Source organism: Acinonyx jubatus, chromosome D1 (assembly GCF_027475565.1).
Source record: "Acinonyx jubatus isolate Ajub_Pintada_27869175 chromosome D1, VMU_Ajub_asm_v1.0, whole genome shotgun sequence".
Classification (NCBI taxonomy): domain Eukaryota; kingdom Metazoa; phylum Chordata; class Mammalia; order Carnivora; family Felidae; genus Acinonyx; species Acinonyx jubatus.
Window position 1 is genome coordinate 35,262,132 of NC_069390.1, and position 23,349 is coordinate 35,285,480.

Genomic DNA, 23,349 nt, shown 5'->3' on the forward strand with positions numbered 1-23,349 from the left:
AATGTTCCACACGGAAGTGGTTCCAGCAAGAGACTAGTTTCACCCAGTCCCTAGGAGAGCTCCGGGGCACAAACTGCACCACAGACTCACCTTGAGGCAGGTTGCATTCTGTTTTTACCTGCATGTTAGACACATGGCTGTTGACCTTGGAGTGAGAGACCAGGGTCAGCCGCTTCATGAAAGGAGAAGTTGCATATTATCCAGTGGTAGGGATGAGGCCAAATTAATATATAAGAGAGGAGAGAAAATACGTAATACTCAGGGGAAAGGGAAGGAACACTACTGGGGAGGCTAGAAATGTGAGAGGGTGTTGCTGAATGACAGGGTGAATAAAACTCAGGTTTAGGGGAAGAATCTCATTGTGCTTATGAGCATTTTTGTGGAGATAAGCATTTGTTAGCCATTGGGAGCCAAAACAGTAATTGGTAAACAGTGGAACTCCTAGTAGAGAGAAGCTGGACCAGGCACCCAGAAGACCCTCCACAGCCTCTGAATTGCATTACACTATGTTGCTTCTTCCACATGCTACAATGTTGGACGTTGAACTGAATTAATATCCTGTCAGCTTCCCAGGACATGGACTCCTTATCTTATCTCCTCTGTTTGAGGCATTCTAATCGTATCCTTCTTTTATGGACATGGAAATTTAAACTTGAGGACTTTTTGGGCCACCCATATCCTCAGAGATCAGGATCTCCCATCTCATACAGGCAAGACTTGTACAGTTAGTATACAATTTCAATCGCTTCTCGGACTTTTGGCTAAGATCAAGTGTATACAATTTCATACAAGGCTGAAGATATCTCATGCTTATGTATGTAGTGCCTACTCACAGACAAATCTGTCTCATTTCTTTGTGAACCCAATAAAATGTCGTAGTCATATTTGAAAACTATAAAAATGTGTTTGTATATAGTGATAATACACTAGTTATATATAAACACTTAATGTAGAATTTTCTGGGGGTTATTCAAGTTACATAAGATCCATTTACGTGACAAACTTTAATCCAGATTTCCATAATCAAAAAGGGATATATTTTTTTTTAAGTATGGAAGATGGGCAAACTGACTGTCTATTTTCCCTTCTTACTGTTCTGATTATAAGGCATGGTTTGAATATTCCTAGAATTTATTTTCCTGAGCAAAAACTGTTCCTGAAAATGTCCCTCTAGGTGTTGAAACCCAAAGAAAAGACACTGATTTCTCCGACATCTTCCACAGCTCTCTCCTCTCCATTCCCAGAGGTGGGTATCTTTATGCTCCTGTTTGGACATTTGATGTCCCTCCCATTCCCCAAAGGATGTCTTTCTTATGCATCTGGGCTGCCAAGCACTTAATGTTACTTCCTGGCATTCATCAGGTTCTTAGTATACATTAATTAGTAAATATTAATTACATTAGTTTGCATAACCTTCTTTGCTATTAAACCAACCAGTTGTCAAATTATTCCTCTTGCTGGTTCTCAAAAGTATCCTTTATAGCTCAGAGACACTGAACCTCTCCAGAAGGAGGAGAGTAAATTATGGAAGATGTGGCCCCTACAGCATAACCACCCACTTCTATCCTCTGACCACACACATCCTGGGCTAATGGGCACAGTATATGATTCCATAATGTACTCCAGGGCAGGGTGGGGGGTGGGGAATCTCTGGATGAATGTGCAACCCCTGTAAGAGAGGCCCTGGGTCAATTGGGTGAATTTACCAAAAAAAAAAAAAAATTATGACTGTTTTCCTGGCTTTAGTCTTTGCCCAGAAATTTGGGAACAGCAAGTAACATCTCCCAGCATCCTTCACTTGCAGGCACTCAGAGCTCAAATCAGCAGAAAAGTCTTAGTAACAATGATTATTTGCTACAACTTTTGGTCTTATTAATAGTTCATTCACTCTCCTCTTTGGGACTCCTGACCTAAAGTCATATGAAAAGTGAGCTTTTATGTTCATCTCTAATTAGCTTAAGACTGTCCTATCCAGTCCTTGGTTTTATGAACTTGGCTTTCCCTGAGCTACACATTCCAACAGGGCTGTTTTCATCTGAGGGGCTTATTCCAACAGTATTGCTTATTCCAACACCAGTAGGGAGAATTCTTTAAAAAACGCTCCCGGTAATTAGTTTCATATAATACTGCTGTGTTGTCATAATCTCATTGCCTCATCATCGAGAGAATTTAAAAAAAACACCCTCAAAACCTAACCACAGAATTATGTTAATCATTTTCTCTACATAAACAGCATAAATTCAGTAGGCTCCCTATAAAGAGGATACCATATCATCCCCCACAAAATGAAATTCCTAATCATCCAGTGGGGAGTTGGGCTGGAGAGAGGCAGGGCCTGATCTTGTTATGTGCTGGTGGCCAGTACTCCCGCACGCCTCCCTCATTCTGCTGCAGCTCTGTCCAGCTACCGTCTGAGCTCCGCTGAAACGTGGAGACTACTTATAAAGCAAGCACACTTACTCTGAATTCCTTCTTCTCATGTCACTACACTTTGCTTCACTACAGATGAGGAATAAGGGACTCATCATCACCAACGACTAATCTCCCTCTTTCTGCCAGTTTGTCTTGTATGTCTTTTTTATTGCCAGGAAACAACAACAACAACAACAAACCAGAAATAGTGTCTGTATTCAATGGAGGATTTCTCTTCAATCCATTCTCTTCCACAAACTCAAGCTCAACACTAGTGATGCATCACAGGCATCTGTTTATAGGCACTGTAGTCACTATTTATCTTTAAAACATTCTATTTTCCAAGGGCCTGTGCACCCTCCCCTCTGCCCCCCAACCCAATGGGCTTATTACAAAACACAGCCAGAGAATCCTGATGATATTTATAAAATGTACTATGCTTGCACACATCAAAACACTAAATCAATTCCATTCCACTTGGTCTTCCACTTAGCATTCTGTCTAGCAGCTCTTATTTTCCTAGACTATCACCTTTTCATCACTTCTTTGGGATAAAGATGCACTCTGTGCATTCAGCATCTGAAAGGTTGCAGGTAGGCAAATGCTGGTGATTTCTTGAAAGAGAAAATCACACATTTCTGCCAGAATTTAGCTTTTGTTTGGTACTAATGGGATTCATCCACTGATCTTCCAGGATACAACTTACACTTCAGAGTGAGGGTGGGGTCCAAATGCTGGCCCTGCAACTTGATGTCACCGTAAGGGATAAAGAACAGAGAAGAGCCACAGACAAAACCATATGGGTCTTGTATTACATAGGTCCTGAGTATATTAAAAAAAAATGTACATTTTTAATTTAATGAGGCAGTCATGAAGGAGCAGGATCTAAAAGTGGCTATTGATAAATTTTTATTTTCTTAATATCTGAAAGTACTTTAAGACATAGTTGTTGGCCCCCAAACAAGTCTCATCCATTACTTTGTTTTACTTGCTATACTGATCCTAAGAAATAAAACTTAACCAATGATTGCTACAGGATTACAACTAGCCATCTCATAACTCTATAAGACTGTTTTTCATGTGTAGGTTTTTTTATTCAGATATAGTCAAATCTTTTATGAATTCAAAAGCAGGCAAACGTGCTTCATTTTGGTTATTTGGTTGTTTTGCTATTTGTCAGCCAATATGATTTTCATTCTCTTAAAAGAAGTTTGTGGCATTAGCTTGTCTCCAGAAATTGAAAGAAAATCATGTTTAAAAAAACATCACCATCTATTTTATTAAGATAATAAAGAAAACCAGAGCAGAGTAAACCTATGCCAGATAGGAGAAAGCATTAGCACCAGAAAGTAAAAGACCCATTTTGACAAGCCAAGTTATATTTTTTATATACAAACTAGTGTTAAACTTAGTGGCAAGTGTTAGAAGGGAACCAAGAATTCAAAGTCACCGAAGTTTTTTTTTTTTTAACCATTTACACTCATGTTACAGAACATTATAGATATCTGAAACAAAAGCCACCATAAATATTTGTTTATAATTTTTTTCAGGATGCTTTACAATGGTCAGGTGAGCTCAAGATTATGATAAAGTTCTCAATTTTTATGAAATACTGATGCTGGATTGCCAATAAAAACATGTATTTTTTCCCCTATGTCTTGAGTACACTATTAAACAGTTCCACCTCTTTTGGTAAGTTACTTGATTTCTAGAAGCCTAAATGTATAGATTCAGAAAAAGAAAGGGCTGGGTAGAAAGACCCACGGAGGTCTGAAATGTTATGATTCTAAGAAAGTTCTTAAGGTTTGTACTACTGATATATGGCCACCTCTCCTGTTTGCTTTCTCAGCTTGTGACTACCACCACGTCCTTCAGTGAGCCTATGGAGATATCTAGATCCTTGGTCTCTGCCTTTGTTTCCAGCACTGTCTTGGCTTCACTTCCCTCCCTACTCAGCCTAGTATCCAAGATCCATTATTTCAGTCACTGTGTTACCATAATTATGTCATCCCTATTCCAATTGGGCAAAACTGTACAGAGAAATTTCTTTAGCTTTTCTTCCTTAGGGAAGGATCTTTGCAAGGGTACAAATTTAAAGAAAACGGCAGTTCCTGGTAACATAAAATCGAAACATAATTCCCTAAAAAATAATTGCATCATTTACTTAAAAATTAAAAAATTACCTAGATCGTATTATCTTTCCACCTGAGGGTGGAACACACATACAAAAAAGACAAAATTTAAGAAAAAAAACACTGAAGCAAAGCATCTACTTTTAATTATTTAGACAGAGCATTTAAGCACATATTTAAGTACTTGTGATATATAAACCACAGTATAAGGCCATAAAATACATGTGAACCTTGCCTTTAACTTGGTCACCTTCAGAAAACTGGTACTTAATGCAAGATGCAACCATTTGCTGATACTATTTTATTCTTGGTAAATATATAGGAGTCACACAAAATAAGTAATTAAAAATACCCCTCTTTAAGCTGCAACTATGTCCTACTTTGGTCTCCACCTCTTAGTTTATACCCCACTGATAGAAGCTTTTATCTATAAACTAAAACAATGACTCTCATTCAGGAAATTTGCCATTTTTAAAGTAATTTCTAATGGGATACATCTAGCTTCTATTTCAATGTAATGAAAAGAGAAAACTTTTTGGGGGTAATGGGAAGCATTTACCTAGCAGAGAATTGGAAAAGCAGTTCAAAGGAAAGACAAAGCTAATGTGAATAGAGCTTCCAATACCTATTATCCTTTTGTGACTTAGTACCAAAACCCTGATTTTTACCTGAACATACAGCCCAGGTAAAAAAGACTGCAAGTCCCAGCTTCCCTTTTAGTTGAATACAGCTATTCTATTAAATTCTCTTGGATCATGATGGCAAGGGCTTCAACAGAACAGAGAGCTGGAAAGAGACGGGGTCCCTACTGACAGGGCCAACTTGGCCATTAGGCACAGTGGACCCAGTGCTGAGGATCCACGATATTCTTAGGGACCCACAAACATTTTAAAATTTATTTTAAAGTAAAAGCCTAAAGTGGACAGCTACATGCAAAAGAATGAAACTGAACCACTTTCTTATATCTTACATAAAAATAAACTGAAAATGGATTAAACACCTAAAAGTGAGACCTGTAACCATAAAAATCTTAGAAGGGAGAACAGGCAGTCATTTCTCTGACACTGACTGTAACAACATTTTTCTAGATAATGTCTCCTGAGGCAAGGGGAATAAAAGCAAAAATAAACTATTGGGATTATATCGCAATAAAATGCTGCACAGAAAAAGAATCAATAAAACTAAAAGACAACCTATGTAATGGGAGAAGGTATTTGCAAAGGACATAGGTGATAAAGGGTTAGAATCCAAAATATATAAAGACCTTGTACAACTCAACACCAGGAAACCCCTAAAAACTATGATTAAAAATGAGAAGACATTGGGGCGCCTGGGTGGCTCAGTCGGTTAAGCAACTGACTTCAGCTCAGGTCATGATCTCACGATTTGTGAGTTCAAGCCCAACGTCGGGAACTGTGCTGACAGCTCAGAGCCTGGAGCCTGCTTCAGATTCTGTGTCTCCCTCTCTCTCCCTGCCCCTCCTCCACTCATGCTCTGTCCCTGTCTCAGAAATAAATAAACATTAAAAAAAAAATGAGAAGACATGAATAGACATTGCTCCAAAGAAGACATACAGATGACCAACGGACACATGAAAAGATGCTCAATATCACTTATCATCAGGGAAATGCAACTCTAAACCACAATGAGATATCACCTCACACCTTCCAGAGTGGCTAAAATAAAAAACTCAAGAGACAACAAGTTTTGGAGAGAATATGGAGAAAAAGGAACTCTCTTGCACTGTTGGTGGGAATGCAAACTGGTGAAACCACTATGGAAAACAGTAAGGAGGTTCCTCAAAAAGTTAAAAATAGACGTATCCTATGATCCAGTCATCACACTACTGGGTACTTACCAAAAGAATATAAAAACACTAGTTTGAAAGGATATATGTATCTCTGTGTTTTTAGCAGCATTATTTACAACAGCCAAATTATGGAAGAAGCCCAAGCATTCATCGACTGATGAACAGATAAAGAAGTGGTAGACATATAAGGGATATTATTCAGCCATAAAAAAGAATGAAATCTTGCCATTTACAACAACATGGATTGAGCTAGAAAGTATAATTGTAAGCAAAATAAATCAGAGAAAGATAAATATATGATTTCACTCATATGTGGAATTTTTTTTTAATTTTTTTTTCAACATTTATTTATTTTTGGGACAGAGAGAGACAGAGCATGAACGGGGGAGGGGCAGAGAGAGAGGGAGACACAGAATCGGAAACAGGCTCCAGGCTCTGAGCCATCAGCCCAGAGCCTGATGGGGGGCTCGAACTCACGGACCGCGAGATCGTGACCTGGCTGAAGTCGGACGCTTAACCGACTGCGCCACCCAGGCGCCCCTCATATGTGGAATTTAAGAAACAAAACAAATGAGCAAAGGAAAAGAAAGAGAGATAAACCAAGAAACAGACTCTTAACTATAGAGAACAAACTGATGGTTACGGGAAAGGAGGTGGATGGGGAGATGGGTGAAATAGGTGATAGGAATTAAAGAATACACTTACTGTGATGAATAGCACACTATATATACTCCAGTATACTGGAGTTGAAATAAAAAAAAACTATAAAAAAATTAAAAATGAACTTTTAGATTTAAGCATATTAATATACTCATTTTTATAACAGTTACAAAACATACATATATATACATATATATACACACACATAAATTACACACAGACACACACAAACACACACACACACACACACACACACAAACATCTATATATACACATTTATACTTGGGGGAAGGAGTTGATGAAGATAAAAGTACCTCAGACCCATGCAAGGGATAATACAACCTGCTTGCTGATGATGGAGAATCAACCACCCTGTAATTTCCTACCTGTATGCATATCTTATGTAAGAGAAATAAATGTATGTTTTGTATAAGGCATTGTAATTTGCAGTTTTCTGATACATACCAAGAAACTGAATCTTAGCTCATTAAAGTGGTAAGGTTTACAGGGATGTACTCACATTGATTTATGAAAGGTACACAGATAATAGGACCAAAACCATGTATTAAAAAAAAAAAATATATATATATATATATATATATATATATATACACATACACACACACACACACACACACACACATACATATATATATCAAATACCACATATGTACCACTTTCTTTAATCCTACTAGGCTGGTCACCTTTGCTTCATCTTCCAAAAATGAAAACTGGGAGTACTCTTAGCTACCAGACTCTGTCCTTTCCCTTCCTAGCCAACAGGCATGTTATAGACTGTATGTCTGGGTTCTCCCAAAATTCATATACTGAAACCCTAACCCTTACTGAGATGGAATCAGGAGAGGTAATTAGTTTACAAGGGTGGAGCCCTCATGATGAGATTAGTGCCCTTATAAAAAGAAATGCCCACAAACCTATGGTCAACTAATCTTTGACAAAGCAGGAAAAGAACATCCAATGGAATAAAGACAGTCTCTTCAGCAAATGGTATTGGGAAAACTAGACAGCTACATGCAGAATAATGAACCTGGACCACTTTCTTATACCATACATAAAAATAAACTCAAAATGGATGAAAGGCCTAAATGTAGGATAGGAAGCCATCAAAATCCTAGAGGAGAGGGGCGCCTGGGTGGCTCAGTCGTTTGAGCATCCAACTTCAGCTCAGGTCATGATCTTACAGCTTGTGAGTTCGAGCCCTGTGTCAGGCTCTGTGCTGACAGCTCAGAGCCTGGAGCCTGCCTCAGATTATGTGTCTCCCTCTCTGTCTCTGCTCCTCCCCTGCTTGTGCTTTGTCTCTCTCTCTCTCTCTCTCAAAATAAATAAACATTAAAAAAAAAATCCTAGAGGAGAAAGCAGGCAAAAACCTCTTTGACCTCGGCCACAGCAACTTACTACTCAACACACCTCCGAAAGCAAGGGAAAAAAAAGCAAAAATGAACTCTTGGGACCTCATCAAGATAAAAAGCTTCTGCACAGCGGAGAAACACAATCTGCAAAACTAAAACGCAACCGACGGAATGGGAGAAGATATTTGCAAATGACCTATCAGTTAAAGGGTTAATATCCAAAATCTATGAAGAACTTATCAAACTCAGCACCAAATAAATAAATAAATAAATAAATAAATAAATAAATAAAATAGTCCAGTGAAGAAATGGGCAAAAGACATGAATAGACACTTTTCCAAAGAAGACATTCAGATGGCTAACACACATGAAAAAATGCTCAACATCACTCATCATCAGGGAAATACAAATTAAAACCACAATGAGATACCACTTCACACCAGTTTGAATGGCTAAAATTAATAACTCAGGTAACAACAGATGTTGGTAAAGATGCAGAGAAAGAGGAACTCTCTTGCACTGTTGGTGGGAATGCAAACTGGTGCAGCCACTCTAGAAAACAGCATAGAGATTCCTCAAAAAGTTAAAAATAGAACTACCCTATGACTCAGCAATTGCACTACTAGGTATATATTCAAGGGATACAGGTATGCTGTTTCAAAGAGGCACATGCACCCCAATGTTTATAGCAGCGCTATCAACAATAGCTAAAGTATGGAAAGAGCCCAAATGTCCATCGATGGATGAATGGTTAAAGAAGATGTAGTATATGCCATTTGCAACAACATGGATGGAACTAGAGGGTATTTTGCAAAGCAAAGTCAGTCAGTCAGAGAAAGACAAATATCATATGACTTCACTCGTATGAGGAATTTAAGATAGAAAACAGATGAGCAGAAGGGAAGAAAAAGAATATAAAAACAGGGAGGGGGACAAAATGTAAGACTCTTAAATACAGAGAACTGAGGCTTGCTGTAGAGGCTGTGGGTGGGGGATGGGCTAAATGGGTAAAGGGCATTAAAGAAGACACTTTTTGGGATAAGCACTGGGTATTATACATAGCAGATGAATCACTGGAATCTACTCCTGAAAAACATTATTGTACTACATGCTAATTAACTTGGATGTAAATTAAAAATAAATAAATGAATAATTTTAGAATAATAAATAAATAAGAAGCACCACGTGTGTCCTCTCACCGTGCTCTCCATCCTGTAGGGATACAACCCATGTGACCAGAAAGCAGGTTCTCACCAGACGCTGGCTCTGCTGCTGCAAAAGTAGTACCAAAGCCACAGGTCTGGGCCTCTTACTGTCACTAGTAATGGTCTCCTCATTTTCATAAAAAGGGGTTGTTACTAATCGCTACACAGGGTGATGTAAAAATGTATGAGCATGTATGAAAGTTAAAATTTAAATAGTATAAATGTGTCAGGTAGATCTTCTTCACAGGATGCCTACTCCCCTTCAAGTCGATCCTTGAGAATCCTTTTAATAGGGCACTTGAATAAAAAGAGTATATAGGGGAAATGGGTACATTCTCCAACTTTCAGGTCTATTCTCAAGGAGAAAAGTGGATATATAGGAATTACTACAATGATGAATGGAACTAAGCTAACATCAGTGTGCTCCCAATTCCTATTTTTAAGAATATGTTTTCATAAAACTTTAAAATACCTATGTTTTATAATTAAAATTATATGTAATATGTACTATATTATAAAGCATGTTATACATATGCATGTATACAGGTACATACATACCTAGACTTATATATACATACATGTATCTGTTAATGATTTTGATATGAAATCAAGTCTTTTTTTCAGGTATCAATTTTGAGATGTGTCAGTCTAAAAAGAGGTTGAATCTACAACAGAGATATGCTTGTGCTGTACTTTATACTTCACAGTGCCATCTTCTGACTACCCATGGAAGTGTAGTTCCAGTGAAACATCACACTTAAACTCGTAAGGAAAATCTGACTTATTATCAGGTCAGCCTTCAAGACAGACAATGTTCAAATGATGAGACTGTTGCTTTCTCACAGCTTTAAAACAAAAAGGGATACTATTTATGAGATGGGGATACTGTGAGGGTTTGCATACAAACAGAGCACTGAATCCTGTAGCTCAGGTATCCATGTGTATAACACAAGTCCCCTTTTTGCGTTAGGTTCTCAACAGCATTGTTTCTGAGATACTTCCCAAAGCCTGACACCACGAAATTTCAGGGTTAAAACTCTTTTTGTCTGAGAATCCAGACCTTAAAGCTTAAGCCTTTTAAATCACAGGTTCAAATTCCACTTCTACCTTTTAGTAACTTTAAAGGTGTTAACTTCTCTAATCCTTAATGCTCTCATCTACCAAAAACCTTCATGAGGTATGGAAAAGCATTAAGTAAAGTTACCCTAGAGAACTGTGTAGCACAATTCTCACATGTAAACAACCTTAACCACTGTTATAAATGTTAAAAATAAAATTATGAGTCTGAGCAGTTGAGACAGCTACCTGGGATCACACAGGTGGAAGGTGCTGCAATTAGGTCAGTCTGATTCCCACCAGCTCCACAGTGAAAATTCAAGCGCCATCTGGAGCCAGGGAATAGAACATTGTAGTTCAATGGTTTTGGCTTTGGAAAACAACATCCACAAGCAAAGGCAACATCACACAAATATTATTATTTTCTTTCACGATGAAAGCAAAATACACCATACATTATTTTAGTTAGAACTTTAGTTGGGAGCTTAGGGGATACCTCAGAGCAGGCTACATTTTTCTTTCCTTTTCTCACTATATAAATCAGAAGCCACACATGAGAGGGATGCAAGCCGACACTGGCTCATTCCAGTGCTTTACATCACACGCTAGGAGGCGCTGTAGCATAGTAATTAAGAGCATGGGCTCTAGTGCTATTTGTCCTTTGAATTCAGAATCCACTTATGGGCTTATAACCTTGGGCAGGTAACCTAACCCCTAGGTGCCTTAGTTTCCACATATATAAACTGAAGGCAACATCAGGAACCACCTCACAAATTTATTATGAGGCTTAACTTGGTTTAAGGTTTTCTGTGATTGTGAGCTATTACGTATTATACCATCTTTTGATTCCTTTGTTATTCCAGAACTGAAACTGTAGAGTGGAAAAGAACTGCCACAATATGGCTAGCATAGCTGTACACTCTGCTTAATCCAGAAATGTACATGTGTGTACATGTACATGTACATTTAATGTAGCATGTGTGTGTGGGGGGTTCAAAACCTTTTTTGTCAGGCTGAATATTACTTCTACTTCATCTGAAAAACTCTAATTTCCTGCACCAAGTAAAAAACAGTAAGGATTTGCACAGCCTTATATGTAGGTCCTGGTTTTCAGTGCATCTTTGTCATAGAACTTGAAAAGATCAACACAGGACGACAGGAGATACAGTTAAAGCTTCATTCTTTTCAGAGTTTCTAAGATTTTACCTCACTCTCCAGGACATTCTAAATAGAGTGTATTCCTTGATAAATCCATGTAATACAGTTTTATATCATTTAGTTTGACTATTTTCTCAGCTCTTTTCAGCCCTTTGCATTTTTTTTAATGAGGCAGAGAATCATTTTCATGTAACTTGACTGATACCAAGATATTCACTTATTTATATACATGCAGGGGTGCTTGGGTGGCTTAGATGGTTAAGTGTCAGACTTCAGCTCAGGTATTGATCTCGCGGTTTGTGGCTTCGAGCCCCACATCGGGCTCTGTGCTAACAGCGCAGAGCCTGGAGCCTGCTTTGGATTCCACGTCTCCCTCTCTCTCTGCCCCTCCCCCTGCTCACACTCTGTCTCTTTCTCTCAAAAATGAATAAACATAAAAAAGTTTAAATTTATATCCATATAAAAATAGGCAGGTTTTTTGTGTTTTGTTTTTTGGTTTTTGGCAAAGTATCACCATATTTCCATCACCCTGATTTCAGCTGCAATGTGCACACGGCGTTACTGCTGAAGATGGCAAGGTGTTCGAGACTCTATAGTTCTCAAATAGTGGAGCAGCGCTTTCCAAGCTCTCAAGTACATGGGAAGCATCTGAGGTCCAGGTAAAAACGAAAATTCCTTGGCCCCCTCCTCCTTTCCTTAGGGGATCTAATCTAGTATGTCTAGGCAGTGACCAGGAAGGTGCCTTTTTACAAGCATCCCAGGGTACTCTAATTTAGGTACACTAAGGGGTATACTTTGAGAAACACTGATCTGAAGACATGGTTTTATTATTTTAGAGACAGAGTACAGGAACTCTGGGGAGTTAGAACTCCCCAGAACTTGGGGAGGGTTAGAGGGGGTAAGGGAGAGAGCAAGAGCAAGAGAGAATCTTCAGGAGGCTCCACATTCAGCACTGAACCCAAGAGTGGAGCTTGATCCCACCAACCTGGAATGATGACCCAAGCAGAAATCAAGAGTCAGATGTTCAACTGACTGAGCCACTAAGGTGCCTGAACACATGTTTTCTACTTGGGAATAGGAATGTTAGCTGACAAACTTCTGTGTTTATTATAAAGGCTTCGATTTGACTGGTCTTCAAACTAATGAATTTCTTGGGCTGATTTAAGAATTGATTTCTTAATATCAGATCATTTGTATCTTTTAATTTTTAATATATTCTAATTGAGGTATATCTGGTACATGACATATCAGTTTCAGGTGTAATTTTAAGAATATTTTTAATGTAGCCTGTCCTACTTCATGAAAACAGTTATTTGTCAAAATGGTTTAGTTTGGCATTCTTATTTGTATATCACATATTATTTTTCTTCATTGTGTATTTATACAGAAATTGAATTCTATGGCAGTGCTATAAATTCATTCATAAAGCAATTCTCAGAATGAAAGGGTTTGAATCTAACCACTTTCTAGCTGGGAGAATGTAGGTTAATCATTTAATGTGTCTAAAACTCAGCCTCCCTCCTGATAAAGGTATATAAGTAAAATCAGTTGCAAGGAAGGGTTAAGTAACAAAGTAAGCACCTAGAACACTGCCAGGGAATTAATTAGTTATTGGCTGAAACTGTAACTTACATGTTGTATAAAATTACCAATTGAAATAAAGACACATACTACTACAAAAAGGATTTGATGCTTTTCAATATTTTTCTAAATTGTAGTGTCAGAAAAAGTGTGCCCCCATTTTCATATGAACTTATCTGTAGAATGAGCTCACATTTCACTTTGTGGCATCTGAAGGGAAAAGCTACATGCTCTCAACAATATAAAGCTTCCTCAACCATATTTGCTTCTTGCCAACACGTCACTTCAATTTCTCATGCATTGTCTTTTCTTTTACAATTCAGAATCTTTTTTTTTTTTTTGCCCCCTTCCCTGCCCAATGCTAATGGCTTAGTTTACTGCAAAGACAACCAATGCATGACTGTAAGCATTAGAGAAGAGCATTTAAAAAACAGTAACGAACAAAAACAATGAAAACAGGAAGGCTTACATGATAGAGGACTTTCTTGTTCACTCCTACCATCTTTGTCCACGCATACCACATCCAGAGTCTTAGTATGCTAAGTTTCTTGTTTCCCTTTTCCATTCCAGCCCCTTCACCATTCCGCAGAGGTCAGGAGCAACCTTACCCCATGTGAGAACACTGAATTATTAGAATCCAGAGCCCTCAATTTGTCAAAAAGGCTTGTTGCTGTTATGTTGTCCTAGTTTAAGATAGAACTCTTTGGTTCCATCATCCTCAGGTAAACTTGAAACATGAACTTCCTTTAAAGGCATTAATATATTATGGTAATATAATTTAATAACTGTATTTAATGTTTAACTATTAGCAACATAATTTGGAGCTTTCAGACCCCAAATAGAAGCTAGGACAGGTCATACTGGTTTTCCTTATTTTTTTCTTGAGGATGTTACAGGTGTTTAAATCAGTGTTGCTAACTGAGATTGGTTATAGGACAATCCAGAATTGGCTTTTACTTTGGCCTCAAATCATCCTCAAGAACTCCTAAGGAAAATAAAGTTTCCATTCAGTTTTATCATCTGTGATAAGGGAAGATGGGGTTGAACTCTAAAATCTCTTCACCAATACCTCTGTCTTGCACACACCAGCATCAGGTGTGTATTTATTAGGGATCGCTCTTTCTGAAATGAAAGTACACTCTGGTATGGTAAAAGTGCTCTAATCCCCTTCAGTCAGATAAGACTGAAAATATATTGAATTTCTCTGTTCTAGACACTATTCTTTATACACATTATCTTATTAAATACTCTTAAATCAGAGGAGCATTATTATCACCTTTTTTACTGATAGGAAAATATGGCTAAGAGTTGTTAATTGACATTAAGTCAAGTAGCTAGTGGGGCTATTCCAAAGTCTGTTTGAGTTCACATTCTTTGGATTTAACCCATATGACAGGGCAAATACTTCTTGTAAACCTTGCTCACTAAGTGCTTCTGCTCAGAGTATTTTGAATATTAGTTGGAAGGACAGGAAATTAGAAACCCTAATAATCCTCTGGAGAATAGGCTGGAGGAAGTCACATCTTCTATAAGGATAGGAGATGAAGGCTGGTCCAGAATCTGCAATAGCTCCTAGCAATACCTTAGCTCAGATGCAAGGACAATTTTGGAGGGCAGCAAGTCATTGCATGTTCTTGTTCCATTTTTCCCCCAAGGATTAATCACTGGGCTCAATTCCTCCCTGCCTACCCCCAGCAAAATCTTAGGAAATAAATGTTTTTCATGTTTTGGCTATACAAATCAATTCATTTAAGGAATTTATTTTGGATTTTGATAAAATAATTAAATGTCGGTTGCTTGAGGTGTCCAATATAAAATCAACACGCTAAATTGTACTCTCTATCGATACTAATAGCTAACATGTCTTAGGATCTCTTAAAGACTACAGAACACAGCTATACAGCTATATGCACTGAAATAGCACTTAAGTACATTTTCTTTAATCCTAAATGCCCTAAATGACAGACAGTACTATTCTCCATTTTATAGATGAGAAGTTAAAGTCTGAATGGTTAAGAAACCTATCCAAAGACAAATATGTATGTCTGACCCTAAAAATGCTATATAAGTTGCTCACTGGCTATGATGAAAATGTAGAGACAGGTAACACCAGATGGAGTGTTAAAACTCACCATAAATTTCCATGCGAACATATCTGGGAACTATTCATTGTAGGATAGTTGAGTATGTTTCCCATTGAACAATACCACAGAGTTACAGCATAGGTTTGATAGGTAAGGAATATAAAAGCAAATGCCTAGCTAGGAACTACGTTTATTGGAACTAGATTCAATGAAAAGATCCCAAAGACATCAACAATATCACCTTCACAATAGAACGGAAAAATCAACAGGAACTATTAGAGGTGTATTGCTTGAGAAGTAAACTGTGTACCAAGGTGAGAACTCATTAATGACTACTCTGGGTTTTGAAAATGACCTGGATCTCTTTTTAAGCCATCTCACTCTTCAAAAAACAACTGAATATACGCAAACAAACAACTCCCCATTGCTGTAATTTCCTTTGACTAAAGCCTGTTGTTCTACCATGAGTATACGTGCTCAGAGAATTTGTTTTAGAGTAACTTCACAATAACTACAATAGTTCTAGATAATATTGTAGGGACCAACCATACAAATATAGCTTGATTACTGGGTATTGGGGTAAATGTTGGATCCTTGTTCTGGTTTCCTTCTACAGCCTTAGAGGAGTCTGTCACTTTGGACCTCAGTTTTCTCATCTCTAAAATGAAGGGCTTTAGAATAGAATACAACCTTATATTCACAGTATGTTTCCCAATAACAAACTCTTTAAAGTACACTCAAAGAGATTAAAACACTCGAAAGCAACACCAAACAAGTCAGACATAATTGCAATGCAATCACTACCTATGGTATAATGACGCCTCCCAGTGTTTATGAAAGCATTCTCAGAGCACACTGTTTACTTGGTTGACCTTCAGATTGCATCTGAATGTGATAGTTTAGATTTTTTGCTTCCTATAATTATGAAGCAAAGTTCGTAGACATCCCAGTAAACGTGTGTCCTTTCTTTGATGCAGATTTAACAATAATCTATGCCTTATTATCTCCCCACAGCAGCAAATCATACCCTTTTCCAGGATTCACTAGATTAATAGACATCACACATTCACAAACACACAATAATCTATGGCAAAAAAAATTTTTTTTCATTTAGTGGTCAGAATTTCTTGGCAAAACTATGAAAACGTTATGATGAAATATGTGCAAACTAGTTGAAACTAGATGGTCTCTAAAGTCATTTTCAAAAACCTTAGGGAATAACTCATGTGATGACTCTTAAGACATAGTTGTGTTTCTTCTGTATCACTGGTTTTCAAATTGTTCTCAGTAGAAAAAAAATCTGTTATATATTTAGAAAAATTAAGAGAAGAAACTGTATTTCATAGATTGTCAACAGATTATGAAATCAATTGAAAAGTAGAAATTAAAGTTGTTTAACCTTTTACATCAATCCTTCTTATGTAGTTTCAAAGCGTCTTTTTACTGATGCTCATGGCTTTGATTTGATATGATGGATGTGCTATATATACAACTAAATTTTAAACAGATACACAAGTAGCTAAATATGTACTTTTGTGCTAAAACATATTCTATACGATAAATTATAAACTACAGTTTTTCACAGTGTTTGCCAAAGTGCGCTGCACCATCCAGGCACTTTGCCACCAAAATACTTTTGAAAGAAGCAGCCTAGTAACGAGGTAATCCTCATTACTTCTACTACTGCTTCTCTCTTCTTTGCCAAAATTTCCTACTTTTAAATGAGGACTGTGACTCTTGTTCATATTCTACCATTCAATTGACTTGTATCCAAGTTTTAATTTATTTTGATATGTCCTGATCAATCATAGATACAAAAAGTTTGTGAAAATAATTAAAACATAGTATTACCTACACAGCCTAGTCCCTGTTGATCACTTACTCTGTTCTAAGAAATATTGGCCAATTTTTCTAAATAAACTCATTCAGTCCTTACTGCTCAGGTAGTTTCTATAAGTAGTCCTATTTTCTACATGAGATAGCTAGATAGGTAAGAAATTCACCTAACATCACACAGATAGCAAGTGCTGCAGGATACTCAAGTTTTAAAATTAAAATATATTACTTCCCTCACTGTCTTCAAAGTGGAAGTTACTTCTGATACTCCTCCACTATCATTATTCACTCTCTTCTCTATTTGTATCAAGAACTTCAAAATGCTTGTTGTTATTTATCCAATTTGGTCTTACCCGTAACAATTTCTGTGCATGACTGGGTTAGGAGGACATGCATCTGGAACTAAATATCTTATTGTCCTGATGCCATATGCAATGACTGGCACACTGCAGACACACTTTTAATGTGTGATAATGAAAACATCAAAGACATCTGAAGGTTATGAAGTTCAAATGGACTTGTTTGCTTTTTCAGAGAAGAAAACTCAGTATTAAATATGTTGAATCAGGTTAAATGATTTAGCCCTATTCATTAAAGGGATTTCCTGTAGAAGTCAGTCAAAACAGGCTCGTGAGCACCCATACCACACACTTGAGAAAACACAGTATTGTTAGCACATACCCCTCAGTGGTTTCAATGATTTTTGCTTCCTGGTAGGTAGGTCATATTCCTTCTTTTGAATCACATGGAGTTTGGTCTGGGACAATTGTGGTCATATCATAAATGTTGGAGGGGTCACTTATTAGTCATGAGGGAAATAAATTTAATCCATAAATAAATCCCCTAATAAGTAATTTTAAAAATTGCTATTGGAAATAGGCAACTAGGGTCCAGAATTAAAATCTGAAAAATCAGAAACATTTGCTTATTAATACTGTCTTAGCCTAGAAAAGACCTGTCTCCAATTCGATTACACAGAAGTGTGTAATTCTTATCACAAAGGAATGTACGTAGGGTCATATAGAGGTATGTGTGGCAAGACTCACTCTGTGTAGGCCTTGGGAGAATAAACCCACATTATCTCATATCAACTTGGGGGAGGTTCAAGGAAGACTGCAAAAATTTATTTGCTTAAGTTGTTTGTTGTTTTTTTAAGCTGCTTATTGTGTTTTAATTGTGATTCTAAGTCTTTGTCCTATACATCAACTTGATTCTGAGGTTAGATTTAGGTACAGAGCAAATAAGAGCCTGGAGCATCTTCAATATACAGTATCATCTAAAAATAGATTCCAGAGTAAACATGTGGTGTGACTGCTGATCAGAGGGACCAGGAGAGACCTCTAAGGTGACTCCTATTGTGAGGACTATAAGCGACCATCTGCTTAAAGTTCTTGCTTGATGGAAAACCACCAGAAGTCAGTAGACCTTCACTTCTCCCCTGCCATGTTTCTCTCCCCATTAAGTCATTTAAAACTCAATAAACCAAAGGCATCAAGAGTAGAATCACAGCATAAAGGAACAGAGGTTCAGCAGACTAAAGCACAAGCCTTCCCCAGCACTCCATGGGTCCCTTTTCACCAAGAACTTCTAAAGATTTTTTTCACCCTACTCTTCAATACCTATACTACCTCTTTCTGAAGTGAATTGCTGGATGCCTTGGAATAGCAATTTAATACTTCTACAGAATGAAGCTATTTAAAAAGTACAGTCATTCTACTCTAAAGCTATTAAACCAATATATGTTTGCTTTCTTTGACCACATTTATTTGTGCACAGGTTAAATGGGTTTCTGCATTAGCTTCATTATTCATAACATTAACTTGCTGTTTTGAATTTACATGAACTTTATAAACAGGAGAGACAATGTACAGAAAATTAAATGGCTCTTTTTAACTCTATGGGGCTTACCAGTGAAACAGAGGACAATTCTTGGTTGTTGTTCATGGCGAACATTTAACTTTTTTTCAGGACAAATAAAGTAACTCACTTTACTTGAGGGGCATCAGTGTTATTCACTATGGTGAAAATTATGGCATTTTGAGGCTTTAGCATCTAAAGTTGTTATAAACATGTAAAGATGAAGAGCAAACAAAAACAGCTATCCAAAAATTCCTATTTAAAAGGTGAAATCGTTTTAGGGTTTTCATCCTTGTGGAGAGAAACTATTATATAATAATGATCTTTCCCTACTTGCAGCATGTGTTCTGCTGAACACATCCCTTTACTATAAAACAACTGAACTTTAGGCCTCTTGGAAATATAATAGTATGGTATTAAAGAGCTTTGCCCAGAGAAAGAGATGTTGAAACAAATACATAGGTTTCTTTTGCATGAAGAGCTGCAGATCCACATTCGTCACACTTTGAAAAGATTTGACAATAAAAGTGATAACATCCAAAGGCTATATAAGAATATCTAGCAACTGCCATCCTGTGCTAATGCTTTCAACATAACCTAAGCATGTGAAATGCCACTTGCTTCACATACAAGACCACTGACTAAGAAACTAACAAGTCTTTGGCTAGAAAGCCCACTGCCCCAGGTGCTCATGGCTGAGCTACAATTTTTCTCAGCAGGACAATAAACTCACCTCCACTAATGCAACTGTTCTTACAAACCTGTTTAGGTTCTAACCTGCACGTTAACCATTGCCTACAAGAACCCTTAAATATTACAAAGAGAATGGCCTTCTGATAGAAACCACTAAAACATAATCTCTTCTTGCAAAATGACATATTGATAGTACCATATTCACTGTCAAATCTGCTGTCACAAAGTAATCTGAATATCCAATAAAATAAATTTCTACACAACAATCACAACAGGACAGGCCACTAGTTATAAAAAGTTTCACTTTTTTTAAGCCCAGCTTGCTCTTTCTGTTGAGTTTGCAGGAAGGAAAATTTAAAGACCTGACATAGGTTTTACATAAAAAACACTGCAGAAGTTTCTTATCTAAAATAAACTAGGAATGACTAATTTTAATTTCTGTTGTAATAAATGTTGATTATTTTAAAATTTTATTCTAATAAAAATTAACCATTCCATCAAAAGAAAGATAATGGCTCTTTGCATTATGTAACCAACACTAAAACTTCAGAAGCTAGAGACTATACAGCTTCCTGACTCACTTAAATTATGGCATCCTTAAAAAGCAAATGTACTTTTGGAACACTAGGGGTTTTCAATGTCTTTAAAAATCATTGTGGGCAGGGTTTCTATTGTTTAAATATTTATTATTTTATGCATATGATGACAGGCATCTAGTTGAGTGTCCAACTTTGAGAATTTCCCTTTTCTAGAAATTACAATTATTAAACTACAACACAAGAGTTCAGTGTAAGTGGCAAGACGCTTAAAAAAAATAACTGATGTACAATTTGCACTGAGTCATTTAAAGCTAACCACAAATATTAAAATGGGTTCTGTAATTGGAGCAAGTTACTGTAATTCTGGGAAGCAAAGTGACTTTAAAACCATCTGCATTTTGTGTACTGAAGTGACAAACAACCTTTAGAGAAAAGAAAAAATATATATATATATACACACACCTCATATTCTATTTTATTGTGGGAAAGTCACCTGGCTTTGTCTGCAAGGAAAGACTAAGTTCATCAGTGATTAAGGCTAAATCAAACAGTCTTCATTCTAAAAGGAAAGTCTGGTTACAAGAACCTGAAAGAGGATGTGTAAATTAGAAATGGAATCCAGAATTTTACTGCCTCATTTTTATAGATGAGTTTTTTTTCATTCTTAATTTCAGAATTTGATATTACCCTGTTTCCCTTCTTCATTTTCCATCAGATGAACAATCAGATAATGTTTCCATTCACATAGATTTGAAACGAAGCTCTTGCTGTGAGGGTTATTTTATTTTCTAGTAGCCAAGGGAAAGAGGTTGCTGCCAATATGATGTTAAGAGCATACAGAATAAAGGCTCAGTCCCGGGCAATGAAACAGACCACCTTTGTGCTTCTCTTGAGGAAGAAGAATGCAAGCCCATCACCAACTTTGGGACTTGATCAACAGTGGGGAGTCACAAAACTCTTTTCAACCATTGCATTTTAAACCTCCACTAAAAATAGCTTCTCTGTGCTGGGGCTTAAAGTCCCCTCAGTGGCCAGTGATGAAGTACAGTACTTAATTGTTTCTGACTAGGGTCTCTGCATCAGCACACTGAGAGTGCCTTCTAACTTTTAATCGCCTTGTGTGTTCTCTAATTAGACCTGTTCACAGGACAGCCACATGAAAATGCCTACCACTAAGCTTCCTCAAGACCTTAAAACAGGCCATTTCATGAGTCCAGGAACTTTTGTACAAGGTTTACTATCTTCCAGGATTATTCTCCTACCTTAAAATCAGACACACTTGAAGGAGGTAAGTACGCTTTGTGGCTATTAAGTCAGCTCTAATATAAATACACTGCCTGGTGACAATTTCCTCCTTGTCTCTCCATTTCCTTAATTTTGGTATTACTGCCTGTTATCTGTTTGCTCCTACTAGGGCTGGAGGGAAACATATTTTCTTTGAAAGGGAAAGCTCTTGGTTCCCTTGCCGGTAAGAACACAGACTTTCTCTAAGGACTAGGATAACTAGAAAAGGGCTCTATTCTCCCGGAAGGATCTGAAGCCCGAACCACAGAGATATCCTTTAACTTAGGCGGGAGGTGCAAAGAGCTGAAGTGCCTGTCCTTGGCCCTGACAGGTGACCTGCGGTAGGACCAACTTACCCCTACCCACAGCGCCTGTTGGCTCAGGTCACTCACGCTCCTGGACTCACCTGGTGCTGAGGACCAGCGCTGGCAGGAGAGGCAGCAAGTAGTGCGCTGGGCTGAATTTCATGCTGTCGCCTGCCGGGGTCCTCCTTCCCTCGCTGCCTTTGCTCTCCCTCCTCCTCCGGGTCCTGTCGCTCCTCGGTGCCCGGCTCTGTCCCCGGCAGCGCTGAGCCCTCTCCAGCAGCGGATGGAAGGAAACGGACAAACGGACGGACGCCTCGTGAAGGCAGGCACTGAGAGAGCGGGGAGTATCTTCGGCAGTGATGTCACCAGCGAGGCGAGCCCTGCCCGGGATTGTTCGGCACGCGCGGCTGCTCCCGAGCCTGGAGGGCGCGTTGTCACTCGAGCTGGAGGCGGTGCGGGGAGAGGGAGGGGTTCCCAGTGATGGCCCGGCGCTCGGGTCTACGGGCTGCGCTCCCCGCTCCCCGGACTGCACACCCTCCTGGGGTTGACCATGTATTCCCCTTCCCCTGAGGACGGGGAAAGGTAGGGAGGGGAAGGGCGGAGCAGGGGTGGGGGGCGAGGAGAGAAATCTAACCTTCCAGTAATTGAACCTGAGTACTCAGCAGGATGTGAGACAGAATTCACTGGGAAAGACCATCACGCTCAGACTCGCAAGCAGGTGTCCCTCACCTGATTACACAGTGTTTGGAAAAACGTGGCTCTGAAGAGTGTTTAAAATATTCTAATTAGAATTGCATAATGATTAGCCTGATGCAGACTGAAGAGAAGCAGAAGTGAGCAGTGTCCAGAAACGCACCCTGAGCCCATAATGTCACTGCCAGCTTCTTTGGCCGCAAACGTGGATATAAATATAAAGAGGTTTCGGGGCAGTTAGGACGTCTGCTGCTTCTGGTTTTGAAGATTTCTGACCTTCCTCCAATTTCAATCTGTCCCCTTGTACCAGCAGCTGACAGTGGGGTTGGAGTTGGTGGCCCAAATTCACTCACCTGAAGGGGTCCTTTCCTTCAGGTGAGGACACATAACTAATATTCATCAAAATGCTAACAGTAATTAACTCAAAGTGGCGGTATCAGAAGACAGAAGACTCTGTCATTTTTTAAATGTATTTTTCATATTTTCTATAATAAACATCTGATATTAAGCTTTATTTTGGAAAATGAGAAAAATTTTAGAAACTAATACAAAATAATATTTCTGTAAAAGCAATTCTGAAAAAAAAAACCAGCCAACTTCAACTGAGATGCTCACTCTAGGGTCCTTAAAACATGGTTTATTTTTGATATTCCAACAGTATTTCTTGGTTGAAT

General features: G+C 38.1%; 1 protein-coding gene across 3 annotated transcripts in view; it reads right to left on the bottom strand.

Annotated features, from left to right (window-relative positions):
• LUZP2 (leucine zipper protein 2) overlaps positions 1-22,558 on the bottom strand; it is a 491,439-nt gene extending 468,881 nt beyond the window's left edge. The window contains exon 1 of one of the 3 annotated variants that reach the window (XM_053203372.1): positions 22,084-22,558. In XM_053203372.1, coding sequence (XP_053059347.1) covers positions 22,084-22,145 — 62 coding nt within the window. In that variant the 5' untranslated portion in view covers positions 22,146-22,558. The remainder of the gene's footprint in view (positions 1-22,083) is intronic. The other 2 variants (XM_027072976.2, XM_027072975.2) reach the window with 2 other exon arrangements.
• Positions 22,559-23,349: the final 791 nt, after the last annotated feature.